The sequence below is a fragment of the Spodoptera frugiperda genome, chromosome 17 (genome assembly GCF_023101765.2).
Source record: "Spodoptera frugiperda isolate SF20-4 chromosome 17, AGI-APGP_CSIRO_Sfru_2.0, whole genome shotgun sequence".
Lineage (NCBI taxonomy): Eukaryota > Metazoa > Arthropoda > Insecta > Lepidoptera > Noctuidae > Spodoptera > Spodoptera frugiperda.
The window spans coordinates 290920-308445 of NC_064228.1; the positions used below are offsets into that span (position 1 = coordinate 290920).

The 17526-nt window shown below is 35.3% G+C and overlaps 1 protein-coding gene across 3 annotated transcripts in view; it reads left to right on the forward strand.

Annotated features, from left to right (window-relative positions):
• LOC118276606 (nephrin) overlaps window positions 1–17526 on the forward strand; it is a 284280-nt gene that overhangs the window by 13117 nt on the left and 253637 nt on the right. For all 3 annotated transcript variants that reach the window (XR_004783681.2, XM_035594954.2, XM_035594953.2), the window contains exon 2: window positions 4864–5089. Coding sequence is in view for 2 of the 3 variants with exons in the window: in XM_035594954.2 (XP_035450847.2) it covers window positions 5050–5089 (40 nt within the window). In the remaining variant the exon portion in view is untranslated. The remainder of the gene's footprint in view (window positions 1–4863; window positions 5090–17526) is intronic.

Genomic DNA, 17526 nt, shown 5'->3' on the forward strand with positions numbered 1-17526 from the left:
TCATAGCTATAGATAGTAACTAATTATCTTCTTGATATAAGTCAAAGACAAAGCATGTACTACCTATCTCAATTGGTAGGTAACTTCCGAAACGTTAATAAAATTGAATATTCCGTCAGTCTGTTCATCAGTCAAGCTAGATGCTAGATTAAGTGTGGGAGAGCCATGCTTCGGCTTCGACTCGACTGGAGTGATACCACGGCCTTATAAAAAATGAATCAATGCTTACGTTGTGTGAGTGAGGTTACCGGAGGTCCAATTACCCTAAATTACCAATCCCCGATTCCCCAACAACCCTTAAATTACTAACTCTCAAAAGGCCGGCAACGCACTTGTAACGCCTCTGGTGTTTCGGGTGTCCATGGGCGGCGGAGATTGTGTATTCAACCCTTCTAATTGTAACTAATAACTATGGCCATACCAAAAAAGTTTATTATCTTTCAGCTTCTAAGTAACTTTAATGTTATGTTATGACTCATTTCTTATTAGAACCAAACATTGTTTCCTAAAAAAAGTTTCACGGTTTCTAAATCGAATTTCTCAGAAGTAGTTAAGAGTTTGGGTTCGCGAATGTTTATGGTAATGCCTAACGATATGCAAAATGAGTGAAACAAAACGTAGGTGTTTTGTTTCACCTCTGACAGCGTTATGTCCTTATGAGTCTTGGGACTGTCAGGCTCTTATTGACCTAAGTCAATAGAGTGACTAATTCTCTCTTAGTTTCCCTTCTCTTATAAGTTCATGGGCTCTGGTCCCAAAACATATTACAGAGCATATTCCTTCTTAAAAGGCCGGTAAAGCACCTGTGTTTCCTCTGGTGTTGCGGGTGTCCATGGGCGGCGCTTACCATCAGGTGACCCGTCTGCTCGTTTACCCACTAGTTATTCCATAAAAAATCTCATATTGTATGTTCTCTTTCGGTACGAGCAAATAGGTCCAGAAAAGTCTTTCCCTTGCTGTTTTTCGTCGAAAAATCTAGTGTCAACACTACTTGTGTTAGTCTGTAACATTCAAATATAGACTACACGCATATTTCTATGACACTAAACTTCCCTCCACAAATTCGATGTTACGAATTGTCACTCATAATATTACTAATCTAATATTAACTTTAACGCAAGACTTTCTCACATGAAGTCGGTATCATGTCCGCAGAGCCTACAAAGCTGTCCAAACAGACAGACAGACAAAATAATTGTCTCCACTAAACATTATGACGCCTACACTTGACGTGACGTTGTTCGTGCAAGCCATAGGCGGTAGCGGATTGAGTTTTAATTAGTTATAAGCTTTTTGGCGTTATTGGTTGAATGTGATGATTTTGTGTTAATTTGAATAGTTATTGTAATTTATATAAAAATGTATTTTTTTTTAACTAGTATTAATAGATAAAAGAACTATTTGAAATGGATTAGGGAAAATTATTTTCAAATTAGCTTTTAAATATTGCTATTTTGTCAATCAATTCAACACCCAGTTTGTATGTACCAATATCAGTTTGTATATTTGTTTAAAGTAATCAAAATGAGACCGCGTTCGGCCGCTCTGATTAGCCGGCTCGAATAAACCAATCAGAGTGACGAACGCTCTCTCGTTTTAATCTCGTTATCCGTAAAACAAACTCGTACTAAGCCCTCTGAATCTCTTTAGAATTATTTTATAAAAAAAATATCCATTAGTTAATACTCAACGCAATACATTTAAAACTTGTTCAAAATTACATACACAATTAAAACGAGACTTCTAAATCTATCTCAAGATACATTATGAACTAACTTTTTTCAATAAAATATGAAATAAATCATTCTTAATGAATTTTTCATAAGTAAGATGTATCGCAGACATCAATCAGTTTGTTCTGAGTTAAATAAAAACTAGTGTTCATTAGCTACTCATCAGTTGTACTTACATACAATTGATTAAAAATACTTCGATACAAATGAAATAGCTATATCAATTATGTAGGATCAATTACTTTTGTATTTATTTAATGGCTTTCTTAATAGATAACTAACTAGTTAGTTTTTTTAACCTAAATGGCTAAGCTAAACGATTGATTAGGCCCTCTGAGACGATTTTGATTCCCACTTATAGTTACGATAATTTATTTTACTTATAATGACAGACAGTAACGAGTGAGAATCTTAAGAAAATTAAAAATATCTTAGAAAATTTGTTATTTTAAAGGTATCTATACTTCTGGAGATAAACTTACTATAAGGTTTAATTTAATTATAACTTTCCTGTGACATACTCAACTTATATTAATTATTATGCTAGCGCCTTACTCAGTGGAGTTCCTCGTCACACAGATACATGAGTGAGCCAATAACATGATAATATAAGGTTTAAGTCTATTTCAACGAAATCTTGCTTAATAAAAATATTTTTAATTCTAAAGTCGCTTCTCGTTCGAAACTTGGACCCCACGTTAAAATTAAACTGGGCTAAGCGTGGGTTAAGTTGTGTCGTAAGCAGAATCAAGTTTTTAACTTAATGATTTTTTTCTGAGTGGGCACCGGCTACCTAGCCGTTATGGCGAGATGATTTCATTCATATTGCTTAGAAAGTAGGTATTAGTCGCAATCTACTTGGGTCCAAGTGCAATGGAGTTTGTGTGAATCATTGTTTTTTATTGCTTACCTAATAATCTATTAGAGTTTCGTCTGCACATGTTTGTTTTGAGTTAAGAAATTATCTGTAAGTACCTAATAAGATAAAATATGGTGTTACGTATAGTTACCATTGGACTGCGTGACTGGTTAAATATAAGTTTACGGATGCAATTAAAAAGTATTGTATAATGTATGTTTTCAATATATTTAGGAATTTATTACAAGAGAATAAAGTTTAAATTATATCTCTATGGTAAACATGAATCTTTTAATGTGCTTTTTCACCAGAGATGTGCTATGGCCAGGAAGATGCGCAGCTCGCTGCGCGAGTATGCGACGTATCGATAGTGGGGAAGCCATCCATAGCACACAATACATCTTACCATATAAAAAACATAGCTTACCTGAGTCCATTTCCACCTGTGCTAAGCTATGTGTACCAACGAATATGATTGGCGGAAGCCCAAGCCCAAACAATGTAGCATAGCACATCTCAGGGGGAAATCACCCTTTAAACGACGATCTCTAATCTATCTGCCAAGCGTGGAGATTCAGAAACCATCTTAATGTAGACACTATGACTAGTCTTTCTGTCAGTTTTAAAACAAGTATTTTGTATATAGATAAAAGGAATGACATTCAGATTATGTTTTAGTTTATTAGACTATTCATTTACATATTATTTTTATGTCAATGTAATAAAGTATCGGCTATTTAAACTAGGCTTGGTTTTATGTCGCGTTCCAAATAAATTATTGTCATAACTAGTAGATAGGTGTCTGCTTTACTTTTTTTTTAATACTCTGACTTATGAACTTTAGAACACATTTTTTGTGTTCTCTAAAAAAGAGGTTACACATGTTTTTGACGTAGTTAGTTATTTTTTTTTTGTTTTAAATCGCTTTGTAGGCTGTTTTGATTTTTGTTTCTAGCCGTTTATTAATTAGCTTTGTGTTGTGTGAGTGGAGGAAAAAAGAGGTAGAAATTTCAAAAGTAATACTATTTTAAATATCAGGCATTTTTCCTCTTTTGGTTACTTTTTTAAGAAAATCTTGTAGTATGCCTAAATACCTACTGTACTATGAACATTCTAAGGTTAGTCAATTATCTGGAGCTGCGGTCTACCTAGCGGGTTTACCGGGGCTCCGGCTCGAAAAGCAGGAGTAGGAACGGGGTGATTTTTATTCAGTAAGAGTCTGACACTCCTTCTAACCTCGCCCAAGGCGAGACAAATCATTGGATGATTATCCCCCCTTAAAAAAAGGTTAGTCAATCAATAAAGTGTACTATTGTCAAAGTTACGTATCACCCCTGTAGCCAATAAACCCGAAAAGCCGAGGAGTCGATGAAAAAAATATGAAGTGACGGAAAATAAACAAAGTTATTTAGATGTATTATGTTTTACGGTCGTGCCGAGACCCGAAACATATTATGTCAATTTTTACAACTATGGCCCCAAACGTGGCACGGCCTTTTATCTCCAAATATTAATGTGTCATTACACTTTTTATGGACCATTTAAAAAACGCCTTTACGAAAATAATAAAAAGCTGTTCAAATGTCAAAATAAACAGTCAAAAATTTTTTCGTGTTTATATTTGACGTTTAAGCAGAAAATGTGTTCGCGTTTTTGTCATATTTGAGAAAAAAAACCGTCGCCCTTTCGGTTGGTAGCTTATAAAGCTGTTTTTTTTTCCGTTTTTTTTTTCGTAATGTCGGCCGAAAATGCTTTTCGTTATTTTAGGGAATCGAGTACTGGGAGGAGTGTTGTTTTATGATGTTGCAAGAATCGGTTCGTGTTTCAACGTTTTAGAATCATGTTTTTATTGGACTCTGAAATACAATTAGGCCCATAGAAAAATAATTTCGTCAAATTAATTTTGTACTGACTGCCTCGTTGGTCGAGTGGTCGCAAGTTCGCTGGACAAGGGGTCTCGGGTTCGATTTCTGGGTCGGGTAAAGTATTACTGGGCTTTTTTCGGTTTTTCGAAAATTTCTCAGTAGTAGCACGGAGTCTGGAATTGTGTCATTTTATGGCAATAGGCTCACCCCTATTACATGGGACTTATAACACAAATGGTGAAAAGTGGGTGTACATTGTATAGCGGCATTACGTGTCGTAATGTGCGCCTCTGCCTACCCCTTCGAGGATAAAAGGCGTGACGTTGACATGAAGCCATTTTGTACCTAATTTTCATAGGTTATTAATAATTGAATTGAACTAATATTTCTTTTCTTTTTTTTACAGATGCACGCTGGACTGAACGAAGTGTCAAAAATGACCAAATGACGTGAAACATAGAGTGGTACTTGTAGTGACTGTGTAGTGACTTAGTGACAAGTAGTGTTAGTGACATATAGTGACATGTGGCGGTGATCCTCTCGACTGATTAGTGTAATATGTGCTGTGTTGTTATTAGGGAAATATATCAAAATGTGTGCCAAACTTAGGAATTTAATCGTCGCGTTTTGTGGTAAGTTCTTTATACTAATTATTTTCTCGTTTAGGGTGCTCTTTCCACCAAAGATGTGCTATGTACCTAGCTATGCCGCAAAGATGTAATAGCTAAACTGTAAAGCTGTGCGAGGAAGATGGAAGTCGTCCATAACACACATCCATAGCACACATCCATAGCACCTGTGCTAAGCTATATGTAACTACCAATGAATATGATTGGTGGAAGCCAAACGCATCAACAGCAACGTAGCATAGCACATCTCTGGTGGAAAAGCACCCTTAATATTGTTTATGAACAGAAACTTTAGATTTCGAATTACTATTTATTGAAAACTTAAGTTCTCTCATAAATTACTAGGTAACTTAGGAAAACTTTTACCTAGACGTAGTTGGTATTTAATTAGGTAAATAATACTTAAATATATTTTACCTAATTTCCATAAGATAATAGGTTAGTTTTTAGGTTTTATTTTATTATAATACAAAGAAAGCCATTTGTCTAGTAATAGGGATTCAATTGAGACAGATCTCCTTCGTATTACATTATCCTGTGTAGTGAAACTACTTACTTATGTAAGCGGAATTATTTACATCGCCGCTATGTATTATATGACAAGTTTATTTGTAACCTTGTCAGGGTAAATTCAGTTAGTTTTACTAGGAATGTGATAAGATGAAATATCTACGCTTTTTGGTTGTTAAATGGATAGACAGAAGTGTCCTCTTGACAATATTGTATATTTTGAAATGTTTTATTAATTGTGTGTATAGGTTTTTGAAATGAGGCATAGGTGTGGCTATTGAATACAAAATCTGCAGGTTAGAGTACAGAAGGCTTAGTACAAGTTTGTTTAAAGTTCAACAAGATCGAAACGAGAGCGCGTTCGGCTCTTATTGGTTGGTCTATTCGAGCTGGCTAATCAGAGCGCTGAACGCGTTCTTGTTTCATTTTCGTTCAACTTAAAGCAAACTCATACTAAGTATATAGATTGAAAACTGTGCGCTTACGAAAAACACACCCATTTTAGAGAACAAAAAGCATGAAATACACAGTATTTAATATGAACCATTTACTCTTATAATAATACAAAAAGTACAAATAGGTAGTTAGTAACAAAATATAAAAGACCTACCTACAATCTACAAACATATGTTAATAAAAAAAGCGCTTCCATATTGCAAAGCATTTGAGCATGTGTTAACAAGAATTTTCAAATAAAATAAAAAATAACGCACACACACACACATGGTATTCAAAGTTACTGAGCACACATACAGCTAGTGTTTGCCGGGTTTGCTTGTATAGGGCCAGTTCAGGGCTGGCACACGAGTCATATATGCGAAGTGGATATTTTGCGAAAAAAAATGACGTTTCTGTGTTTGTTTATTTGGAGTTTGCTGCTACTGTATTGGGCTGGAGTTTGTAGTTGTGAATCAGTCAATCATATTTTTAAAAAAGGTCAAGACATTTTTTCTAAGTTACTAGCTAACCTGGCGAACTCCGTTTCGCCACCATATCGTTTTTCCTGAATTTTCTTTGCTATAAACCTCACGGAGCCCGAGACCTTTCCAACGAATGCAAAACCATGGAAATCAGTTCGTGCGTTCTGGAGTTATAGCGTCAGGAAGGAAAACCAGACTTATTTTTATATAATAGACTAGTTAGCTGAGTTGGCAAACTTCGGACTGTCTCACTTTTAAAACTTGCCCTAGATTTCTACAAATAGTTAATTGAATCAAAACCAAAATTTGCACAGTCGATCCAGCCCTTCTCGAGTTTTAGCGAGACTAAACGAACAACAATTGATTTTATATAGGTTTATAGATAGATTAACACTGGTTTAGACCATTCCCATTTTGCACCTAGTTATTATTATCGCTACTAGTTAGCATCCTTAGATGTATTGAAATAAATACAACACTTTTGACGCATTATGGACTAACACACTAACACAATTACAATATTAGGTATTAGAAGTTTAATCAAAACAACAAACAATATCTCCTGTAACTAACAATGTAAATACAATACCAATATGTAACTTAAGTTTAATAGAACCTGGGACCGCGCGGTATTCATTTCCGAAACAAATCATAAATCAATATGAACTCGAAGCCAGAGGATATGAAATTAATAGAGACGTGTACACTGTACACTGTATATTGTACATTGTATACTGTACAGTGTACAGTCTCGCAACCAAATTAATTGACATCCCCAATATATGTAGATTTATTACGTCACTAACTAACTTATGCCCGCGGCGTTGTCTCCGCGTGATATTGGAGTTATTGTTTTATGAGCTGTGATTTAATTTTACGTTGAATTTGATGTTTTTAAAGGATTGCGGTAATACATTTGACTTATAATAACTATTTACATGTTGTGTCTATCTTAAAACGTAATCATTAATGATAATTAGATTATTAAATATTTTATTTAAAAAGTAATTAGGAAGGTAGTTCTTAGTTAAATGTCTGTGACGGCCCCTTTTCTTTTCATAGTTAGACAAAAAGGTCTAGTTATAAGGGTTTCCATTACAGAATGGATTACCATTCAGTAACTAATAAAAATGAATCAGTACGATATAGTATTATAATTTTATTATAACTAGCTTTCGTGAGAAAATTAATTTAACATATTAATTTAATGTTATCGCCGGGCACGTAACTGTTTGACGAGGAACTCAACTAGTTTCAAGCCATGCTAGGGGCTCATATTCATGAGCAGCATTCCGTGACACCCGACGCGGCGATTGTCGCGCTGCTACTGCGAGTTCCTCGTCAAACAATTAACTACTTGAGTAAGCCGATAACATAATAATTAATTTGATACGGTATTAGGTAAATAGAAAGTAAATTGAACTAAACTTGTACCATATCCAAAAACAAATACTACCTAGATCCAAGTAACCAAAAGATCACATTTTCCATTTCAACGCCAGATATTTACTTAAACCATTATATAGAATATGTTGTGTTTGTTCGTCTGCGTGTTCCGCATCCGTGCTACTTGAAATGTGTTCTCCAAACACGAGTATTTAATTATAAACAAACATAAACCCGAATTAACTGTAATAGTAATATGTCGCGAGCTAGAGTCAATAAAATGTAGTCATACTAATGTATAGGTACGTGGAATATATTACTAGGCGTCGGGTTAAACACTTCGTGTAATATGAAAAATAAATAATTACAGTAACAGGTTTAGTTATTCTTCTATGACAAACTAAAACTATGCTTTTTGAAAAAATAGTTGCATTGATGGTTATGTGAAAATTTTTATGAACATGGGTCCCTAGGGTGACTAACCGACCCGGAGCTGCGGACTACCTAGCGGGTTACCGGGGCTCCAGCTCCAAAACGGGGTGGTTTTTAGCCAGTAAGAGTCTGACACTCCCTCTCGCCTCGTCCAGGGCGGGAGAAGTCATTGAATGATTTTTCCTCCACAAAAAAAAGCGTGGCGTGAAACTAGTCGAGTTTTCTCATCAAACAGTTACGTGAGTTTAAGGTTTAAGTAACAAATTAATTAAATGGTAACTAACAACGCTGAACTAAATAGAAAATACTCTAAAAAAAAAACAAATAGTTAATTAGATTAAAATCTGATTTAACGCAAGGCAATGATTTTAAAGATACATAATATTATCATACTTCTTAAAAACATCAATATACTTATAAATGAAATCTCAGCTAAAATAATTACGAGAAAATTACACAGCTTTGCTAAACTCGCGTCCACGCGAATACAAATTGTCCGGCGAAAGAATTCAAATATCGAACGCACAACCCTAGCGTAAAGAGTTAGCCAGCCATTATTTATGGGACTTACTGGCCACCAATTAAACTTTAATTAAAATACTACGTGGCAACACATCAAGCTAAACAACCAGTATAAGCTGACCTCTGCATAATGCGGAAAGACCAAACAAAGCGAGTTCATGTTAAATTGGTCCTATATACCTTGATATGCTGTGTACCTCGGCTTTGTAATTTGTATTGTTCTGTTTTAGTTTTTATTTGAATGTGATTTGTTTTTTTTTTATTTTTGTTTTTTATTAAGGGTTGTAAGTGACATATTGTTTTTGACGTTTTTAACTGTTAAACGTCGAGTGGTTTGTGTCAAGTGGGTTGTTTTGTTATTTTGGACTTTTGTACCTGATTCCAGCCGTTGATAGGGTTAAATATTATTTTGATTTAATGAATGTGTTTTAACAGTCCGTTACTATTTAGTAAAAAACTAACTATATGGCTCGTATAGATTTTGTAAAAAAAAAAAAAATCAAATCTTGCTTTGATTTTAGTTCACTATCTTTCTTTACTTAAACAGGTATATTATAAGGGTACGAAGATCTAATAGCTGAGCTGTGAAACTATGTGACCGTTTCCACTGATACTAAGCTGTGCGAGTAAGATGTGCTATGAAGACGCACCGCCGAAAAGTATCTGTGCGATGTAGGGAAGCCATCCATAGCACACATCCATAGCACGCATCTTTCCATATAAAAAAACATTGCTTAGCTGAATCCGTTTCCACCAGTGCTAAGCTATGTGTACCAATGACTATGATTGGTGGAAACCAAACGCATCTACAGCAACGTAGCATAGCACATCTCTGATAGGAGATCACCCTAAATCAATTAAAAAATCACTATTTATTAACAAAAGACGGCCATGGTCACCACTACGGTATCAGTTTACCTCATTGAACTAACAAAAACTGATAGCAAATACAAAGGGGGCGTGTAATCATACATTATATGTGTGTATATCTATTGTAATACAATACCCGTGTCTGTCTGTCCGTCCACTGATTTAACCGATGACACATGGCACCACGTGTGCTTATGACAAAACACGGTTGAAAATATTTTTAGTTATTGGATTTTGGACTTTAATTATAAAGGTTTAAAGTTGTAATTCTAATGAAGTTTGAGTAAAGTTTAAGGTTCGGAGCTGCGGACAACGTAAAAGGTTACCGGGGCTCCAGCTCAAAACAGGAGTAGGAGCGGGCTGGTTTTTAGTCAGTAAGAGCTTCATCCAAGGCGGTGGAAGCAACTGGATAATTTTCCGCCCTCAAAAAAAAAAAAAAACAATGGGTTTGTCAGGTTCGATTAGTATTGATATTTATTATAATAGCACATGAAAGTAGCAAAAATGGCTCTTATATAATGAACACCTCTGCCTACCCTTTACAGGTATTAAAAAAGCGTGAAGTTATGTATGTTATAATGACTATGAATTTGAAACAAAATGGCTACTTTCAAACCAAACCTAGAAGCACTATACACAATGTAAAGTAAATATCGATGAATAATTCAAAATGTATCAAAATTGGCCATTTCGTTATAAATTTAATAATCTACAAACCTAATCCAATAATTAAACAAGAGATTCGCCTAGATTCAAGTCTAGATTAGAAATATGTATTAGTTTTAAGTAATTTATTTATGTACTGAGAGACTAATACATAGGTACCTAGGTATTACTAGGTACCTATTTATCTAGCACCCGTAGCGCACACATTTACAATGTACGGTGAGATTTATTAAAGTTGTTTTAATTAAAATCGGTGAATATCCACGTGTAATCGAGTGGACTGTGAAAAATAGCTTATACTTTTTAGTAGTTTATCAAACTTTCAGTACATACTAAAAATATTCAGTTCAAAATGTTTCATGGCTCTTTAAAATCAGTATTTACTAACTTTAATTTCATTCATTACTCTGCTCTTGTCATGGGTTATTATTGTAATAGAGAACGAGCCAGTTGCCACTTACTGGGTACTATTCCAGAGAAACGGGTTTTTTAGTCAATAAGAGTCTGACACTCCCTCTCGCCTCGCCCTGGCGAGAGAAGTCATTGGATGATTTTCCCCTCTCAGGAAAAAAAGACTATACGCTGTTATAGAGTAAAATTAAAAAACTGATAAATCTTAATAAAACTTTGCCCAACCCAGAAATCGAATCCGACAATCGCGAACAAAATAACAAATTCATAACCTAAACTGCACATTCAGCAAAAAATCTTCATCGTACACAGGCAGCGAGGTCTGTCACAAGAATCTAGATACGGCAATATCGAAAAATCCTATCTGTATCCGATCAGCATGAAAATAGGTTGGAATCGAGGCAATACCAATACTCCAGGATCAGTAGGGGTAATAAAATCGTCCCGAACCTCTATGGGAAGGGCACGACCTTATTCTCAAATACTTTGATCCCAAAACAGGGAATCAAATCCCGAATAGGGATGCGACGGTATCGATACTTACGTAATATATTTATCGATATTTTTTGATTGACAACTTGAAGAGAGGTTATGTTTGATGTGTTTTTGTGGGTGGATACTTATTTGATGGTGTTTTGGTCGAATGTTACGTTGTATGATATTTTTGAGTTGGGTATTATTGTGTGTATTAGTGCGTAAACCCACGCTTTTTCCCCATGGGGTATACAGAAACTACGGGACGGTGGCATTCAGTCTGACATACATAAGTTTTTGTACTTACTTAGCTTTTGTTACCTTTATGCATTTGGTAACGCCGATTTAGAGTGCTTTTCATCTGATTTTATCATGAATTTTACTCTTGTTATGTTAATTCAAGTACACCAACTATTTTCGATCTATAAATAACCAATATTAAACAGGTTAACATCAAATAAACCAATTAAAACATCACAAAGCAATCACCAACAAAACTAACTTTAGAAATAATTTTATACAAACCGAAATCTATTTTTACCCGGCTCTGGTTTAGACAGAGCTACCCTCACAGGTTTAATTGACCGCAACGGCCAACATATCGACAGTGGACACCACAACCCTTCACATTATTCCATTAACTTCCAGAAATTAATTTAATATATTTTAAACCGGGGCTTATCACGACCAAAATACATTCTACCCGGATAATACGAATATTTGCCGGTCAAAAAGGTTCGTAAACAACTAATTTTAATAAAGTGACTTCGCACTTCGTATCAAAATGTAAATTTCGGTATTAAAGTTCTTAGTTAATTATACATTTTGGGTCTAAAACATCGGAAAAATTAGGGAAATTACGTTACTCGTGGTTGTTAACAGACAACGCGGGGAAGTTCATTTATTTTCCCGGTTTTTACTTAAAAACGTGTCTGCTTGCATATTCTACGTAATTTTAAAGGTACTACAAAATTACCTTTCCACCTAGAAGCGCTTAATTATTAACTTACCTTGTTGAAAACATGTTCCTATAACTTAAATACCTACTACATCAAATATTAAGCCTTAAAAACCTTCGCCAATTTGCGAAACACAGCCTCAATTTTTCAATAGCAGCGCGACACATTAGAATGATCCCAACAGCTCTGTCTTTCGCTGTCAACACGCAATCTAAACAGATCGCTACATTATGATCACAATTACCATATTCCCTTCAATCATCACTGGACTTACGCCCTCTTTCCTCCCAGCAACTCGATGAAAGCCAGTCATCAGTCTTTTGCAAACGGTTCTAAAAGATTCCAGCAATATACAGGCTGTTTGATTGAATACAGAGGCGGAACAATTAATAATAACAGGAAAAATAATGTGATCAATTATGTTGGCTGGCGAAACGCTAGTGATGGATAGGGAGCGGCCCGTACCATGAGTTCTATCGAGTGTTGTGTGAGTTTATCGATGTTTTGTTACGTTGTTAGTTAATTAGTCGAGATATTTTAAATGAATATTGTTCATCGTTGTGCCACTTACTGTCTGTTTTTTTGTTCTTGATTTTTTAGTGTTGTTGTAGTTAGGCTTCGGTTTTTAAATGAAGTTATATGAATCAAATTTCGATATTGCAACGTTGTATCTGAACTTAATATTATGTTCAATGTGATGTAAACTCGAAGAATATTTTATTGAACTAATAACATAAATCACTAGTTTTGAAAACAAATAAGCTTTACATTAATAAATCTCATTACTATCCTCATACACAACCAAAATCTCAGCCAAAGACTAATGCTACCAATTCTCATACATTTTCCTTTAACTAATTATTGTACATAATTACTATAATTAGATTAATGCCCTCCATTTGCTCGTGAACTATCTGTTAATCACGAATCAAAGCTCGCAGCAAATTATAAGCATTACACTTTTTATCATTTGAACCGACTATTATGAGAGAAGTTTTTTCCAATTGTCTGTTGTTCCCATTCCCAGGAGTGAACGGTTTTGTAAGACACTGGAGTTGCTCTTGGCTTTGGTTAGGGGAACTGAGAAAAAGTATCATATTTCACAGGCTTTTGTGTTAGCAACTATACCTATACGTTTTTTGAAATTAAATGTAGTTAAATGATTCGGCAAGAAATATTGAACTTAAACTAGATCACGGACGAGTTGGCGCTTTAGTTTCTTTTTCTAAAAAAAACAGCTGCTTGTCATTGTGGAACTGCTTATTTTCTTTTTAGTTGGGTTTATTGTCAAGGAAAAAATAATAACTGGTATATGGTATACAAAGTTGGATAAAAATAGAGTAAGCGCGTTGTAATGACTTTGTTCACTTTTTTGTATCATAATGTAAGCTGTGCTATCGCTATATCCTAGCTTTTACAACAAATACTCACTTTTGTCACTCGATCGTCAATTCCATGGTAGGGGTCCAACACGATCTCATTGTACAGCTACAGGCTGAAACATTAATACAGGAATTAGGAGCAAACGAACGAATGATAAATAATACACCCTGTATCGCCGTCAAGTGACGTCAATGATCGAAGGGCCGCCATCTTGCTTCCAACAAAAGGCACATTCGTACAGACTCGTGGTGTGTATTGGGAAAATTGATACTGTTTTTGTTTATACAATGTGATAGGGGCGAGACTTCTAACCCGTTAAGGCTGAATACTACATCTAATTTTAACGACAAAAGTCCTGGGTCGAAGGGGTCGAATCCCCTCCCCCTAAAAATTATGGCCATTTTAATATTTTTTTTACTTTTTTGATATCAAAGGTTGTATGCGTCGTAGAAACAAAAAAAAGACGACAAACGGTAGCTAATAACCTTGGCTAACTAATTCATTACTTTTTTCATATGTTCGATAATGTTTTAGTGAGAAAAAAAATAATTTGTGAATTATTCTTACCGAAAAAATTACTATTTTCCTATATTTTCAATTAGGGGTTCAACCCCCCATATTATTTTTTTTGTCGATAAAATTAGATGTAGTACTCAGCCTTAACGGGTTAGAAGTCCCACGCCTATCACATTGTATTGTTTGCTATTGAAATCTGGAAAAGGACAAAAGGTTCATTGTGGCTGCTGTTATTACTTACGTTCAAAATATCTGTGAAGATACACATGTAATTTACACTACTACATAATAACTATAATTAGATTTCTTTTTTTTTTTAACGTTGTCCCACACTAGGATTTTCTCCTGTGTCGTGGGTGCGTTTACAAACATACAAGTTCACATACACATGACACACAGACATATAGTTAATATAATAACTGCCCTTTTCGTCGCCTTAGTTTCTGTTCTAAATACTTCGTCGTGTAGATAACTACTACTGGACTATGAATAGTTAATAAAGTAATTTCTTTTAATGGCAGACACAGGATTTGGATTTGTGCCAAATGTCACTGAAAAATTATAATTAATAGGACCATTCGCCTTTTGTGTGATATTCTGCTTATGAAGTAAGGTACACCAAGCGTAGTAATTATAGTTCAAAATAATATAGCAAACGAGACATGGTGATTTGTCAGAACATAAAACATATCACATTTTATTTCCCGAAGGCATCAGAAGGGATAAAGTAATCTTCAACCTTCAAGGATCAAGATTCTAAATAGACCTAGGATTTGAACTCAAGATTCCTTGTTCAGAATTTGCTTTAATGACCTGCCAATCGACCTACGATGGAGCACACATAGCCGCAAGTAACCAAATTGACTAAACCTATTGCTAACTTAGTAGCTTCCAGTCTGAAAGTCACTTAGGGGAGACCTATTTTCAGCAGTGGACGTCTTGTGGCTGATATGATGATGAATGCCCTTTAAGAAACACATATTCTCACAAAGAATTCCACTCGTTGGCGCTTCATCACCAAAATTATGAACCTATAACTAATTCCATACATCAACGCCTGTAGCAACCCAGTCGATTGAACTGTCGTTATACATCGCACGATCGATTGAACTCAAACTTAAGTTTAACTTGTCTATTATATACTAAGTTAGGAGATTACTCCCCCCACCCCCCGCCGAGTTACGCCAATATGTTTAATTAATTAAGTTCTCTGTATTCAAAAAGTTACATCTATTGATATAGGCTTCAGAAATTAATTTATTGTTGAGTAACTTTTAGTTTAATTATTATGTTATGGAAAATTACAAGTTCATAGTTGCTGTTATGCGGAGTCAGCAGAAGTGTACATAAATACATACATTATGTCCAAATATAAAGCTATATTAAGCCTTTTAGTGTGATTAAGGTCAGATGGGATCAGTAGGGGTAATGCCTGATCCGGAGCTGCGGACTATCTAGCGTGTTTACCGGGGCTCCGGCTCAAAGAGCAGGAGTAGGAACGGAGTTGTTTTTAGTCAGTAAGAGTCTGACGGCCCCTCTCGCCTCGCCCAAGGTGGGAGAAGTCATGGGATGATTTTCGCCCCTGAAAAAAAAAAGAAAGGCACGATATGAAGTTTTTTTTTAATTTCAAACACGTGGGTCAAGCCGGATTATAATTTTAGTCGACATACTATCTTTTTGGCCTGGTTAAAATCAAGCTAAGTGTTAAGGCCTGTCACGCTTCTAACTTGATGAAATCTGATCACCGAAACCTACGACGAATTATGTTAACGCTTAAGACTATCTATTTCTTTCACAAAAATTAATCATTAACTTTCTCAAAAACGAGACCAAATGCCTTAGAAACCATTACAGATTCCCTTGTAAAACGTTGTAACTATTTCGTATTTAGTGTAATCTTAAGGAATAATGTTTTTGTTCAAGATCATACTTATTGTTTAGGTAAAAAAAAAAATATTATTGTTGAAAATGTTGTCTCATAGCTCGATAGATGGCGTTGCCGCAATTAAAAGCGAGCTATGGTTTCGTTACCGGTAAGACTATAAGGTAAAATTGATTTGTAAGACCAAAATATATACCAGCTTAGAACAGTACACAGAGGCGGTTTTATTTATCTTCACCCCATCTTGTGTATTAGTAGGTCAGCAGATCACCTAGTAGCTTAGCTAGGAAACATTTGGTCCTTCGAGCCGGATCGTTTGGACAGTTTTTTGAGTTCAAAACGGCCACCGCGTTGGCCGCTTTTCCGCGTACTTGTAGTGGATCGCTACAGAAAGGTACGCGAGTCCTCCGCACTAGCGGCGACAGCTTCACACAGCATAGGCGGTGATCTGAGCCAGCTTTGGCGGATTAGTTCAACGAGTGGCCACCAGAGCGCGCCACATAGATCATCACCACTAGAAGACAGCAAGGTGACGCAGAAGCAGCCGGCACGTGACGTCATAGGGGACGTACGCATAGTTCCACTGGCAGCCACAGAGGGCGCCACTTGCAGTCACAGAGGCTGCCACTTCCAGCCACAGAGGGCGCCACTTACAGGACCATAGAGTGTTAGTGTGAAGTGCAACTGTGAGTACTCTTTTCATTGTTATATTTCAAAAAAGTTTCAAGCAACTTTGATCTCTATTCCAAAGAAATTTCGGACTTAGAATATTTATCGGATTGTGATCTATGAAGAAAAGACTTAGTTTATTTTAACTTAATTTTGTCTTAGAGTAATTTGTGCAGGTTAGACTTAGAATAATTTTATAAAAAACGAGGGAACGAGGAGTCTATGCCGGATTCCCGTCCCAGTAAATTATTAAGTTCAAACACTTGTAAAATTTTTAGTAAATTTTTACACTTAGACTAATTTCTTAGTTGGCCACTTAGAAAAATTCATTTAAGTATTGTTTTTGTTAAGTTTAATTAAATTTTATTAGAGTTGTTATTTTGGTCAATAAAATGGAAGGGTTAGTTAATCTTTTAAAGGAACTTCAAAATGTTATTCATCGTGGCTTGACTAATTTGAAAAAGTCGCCTAAAGAAAGATTGTCTGTTGATTATATTCAAACTAGAAGAGAGTTATTAGAACGGGACTGGAATTTGTTTGTTACTAATTACACTAAATTGCATGAACAATATGAAACGCAAGGGATTAAAATGTTATCGGAATTATATGATAGTACAGAAGACACATACATCACATACACATGTCTGATTAAGTCTATGCTTGCTAAATATGATGTTCCTAAGGCTACTATTCCTGAACCTGGTACTTCTAGTAACTCAAATAAATCAAGTACAAACTCTTTTGTAAAATTACCAAAAATATCAATTCCAAATTTTAGTGGCAAATACTCTGAGTGGACAACTTTTAAAGACCTATTTGTATCTCTCGTGCATAACAATA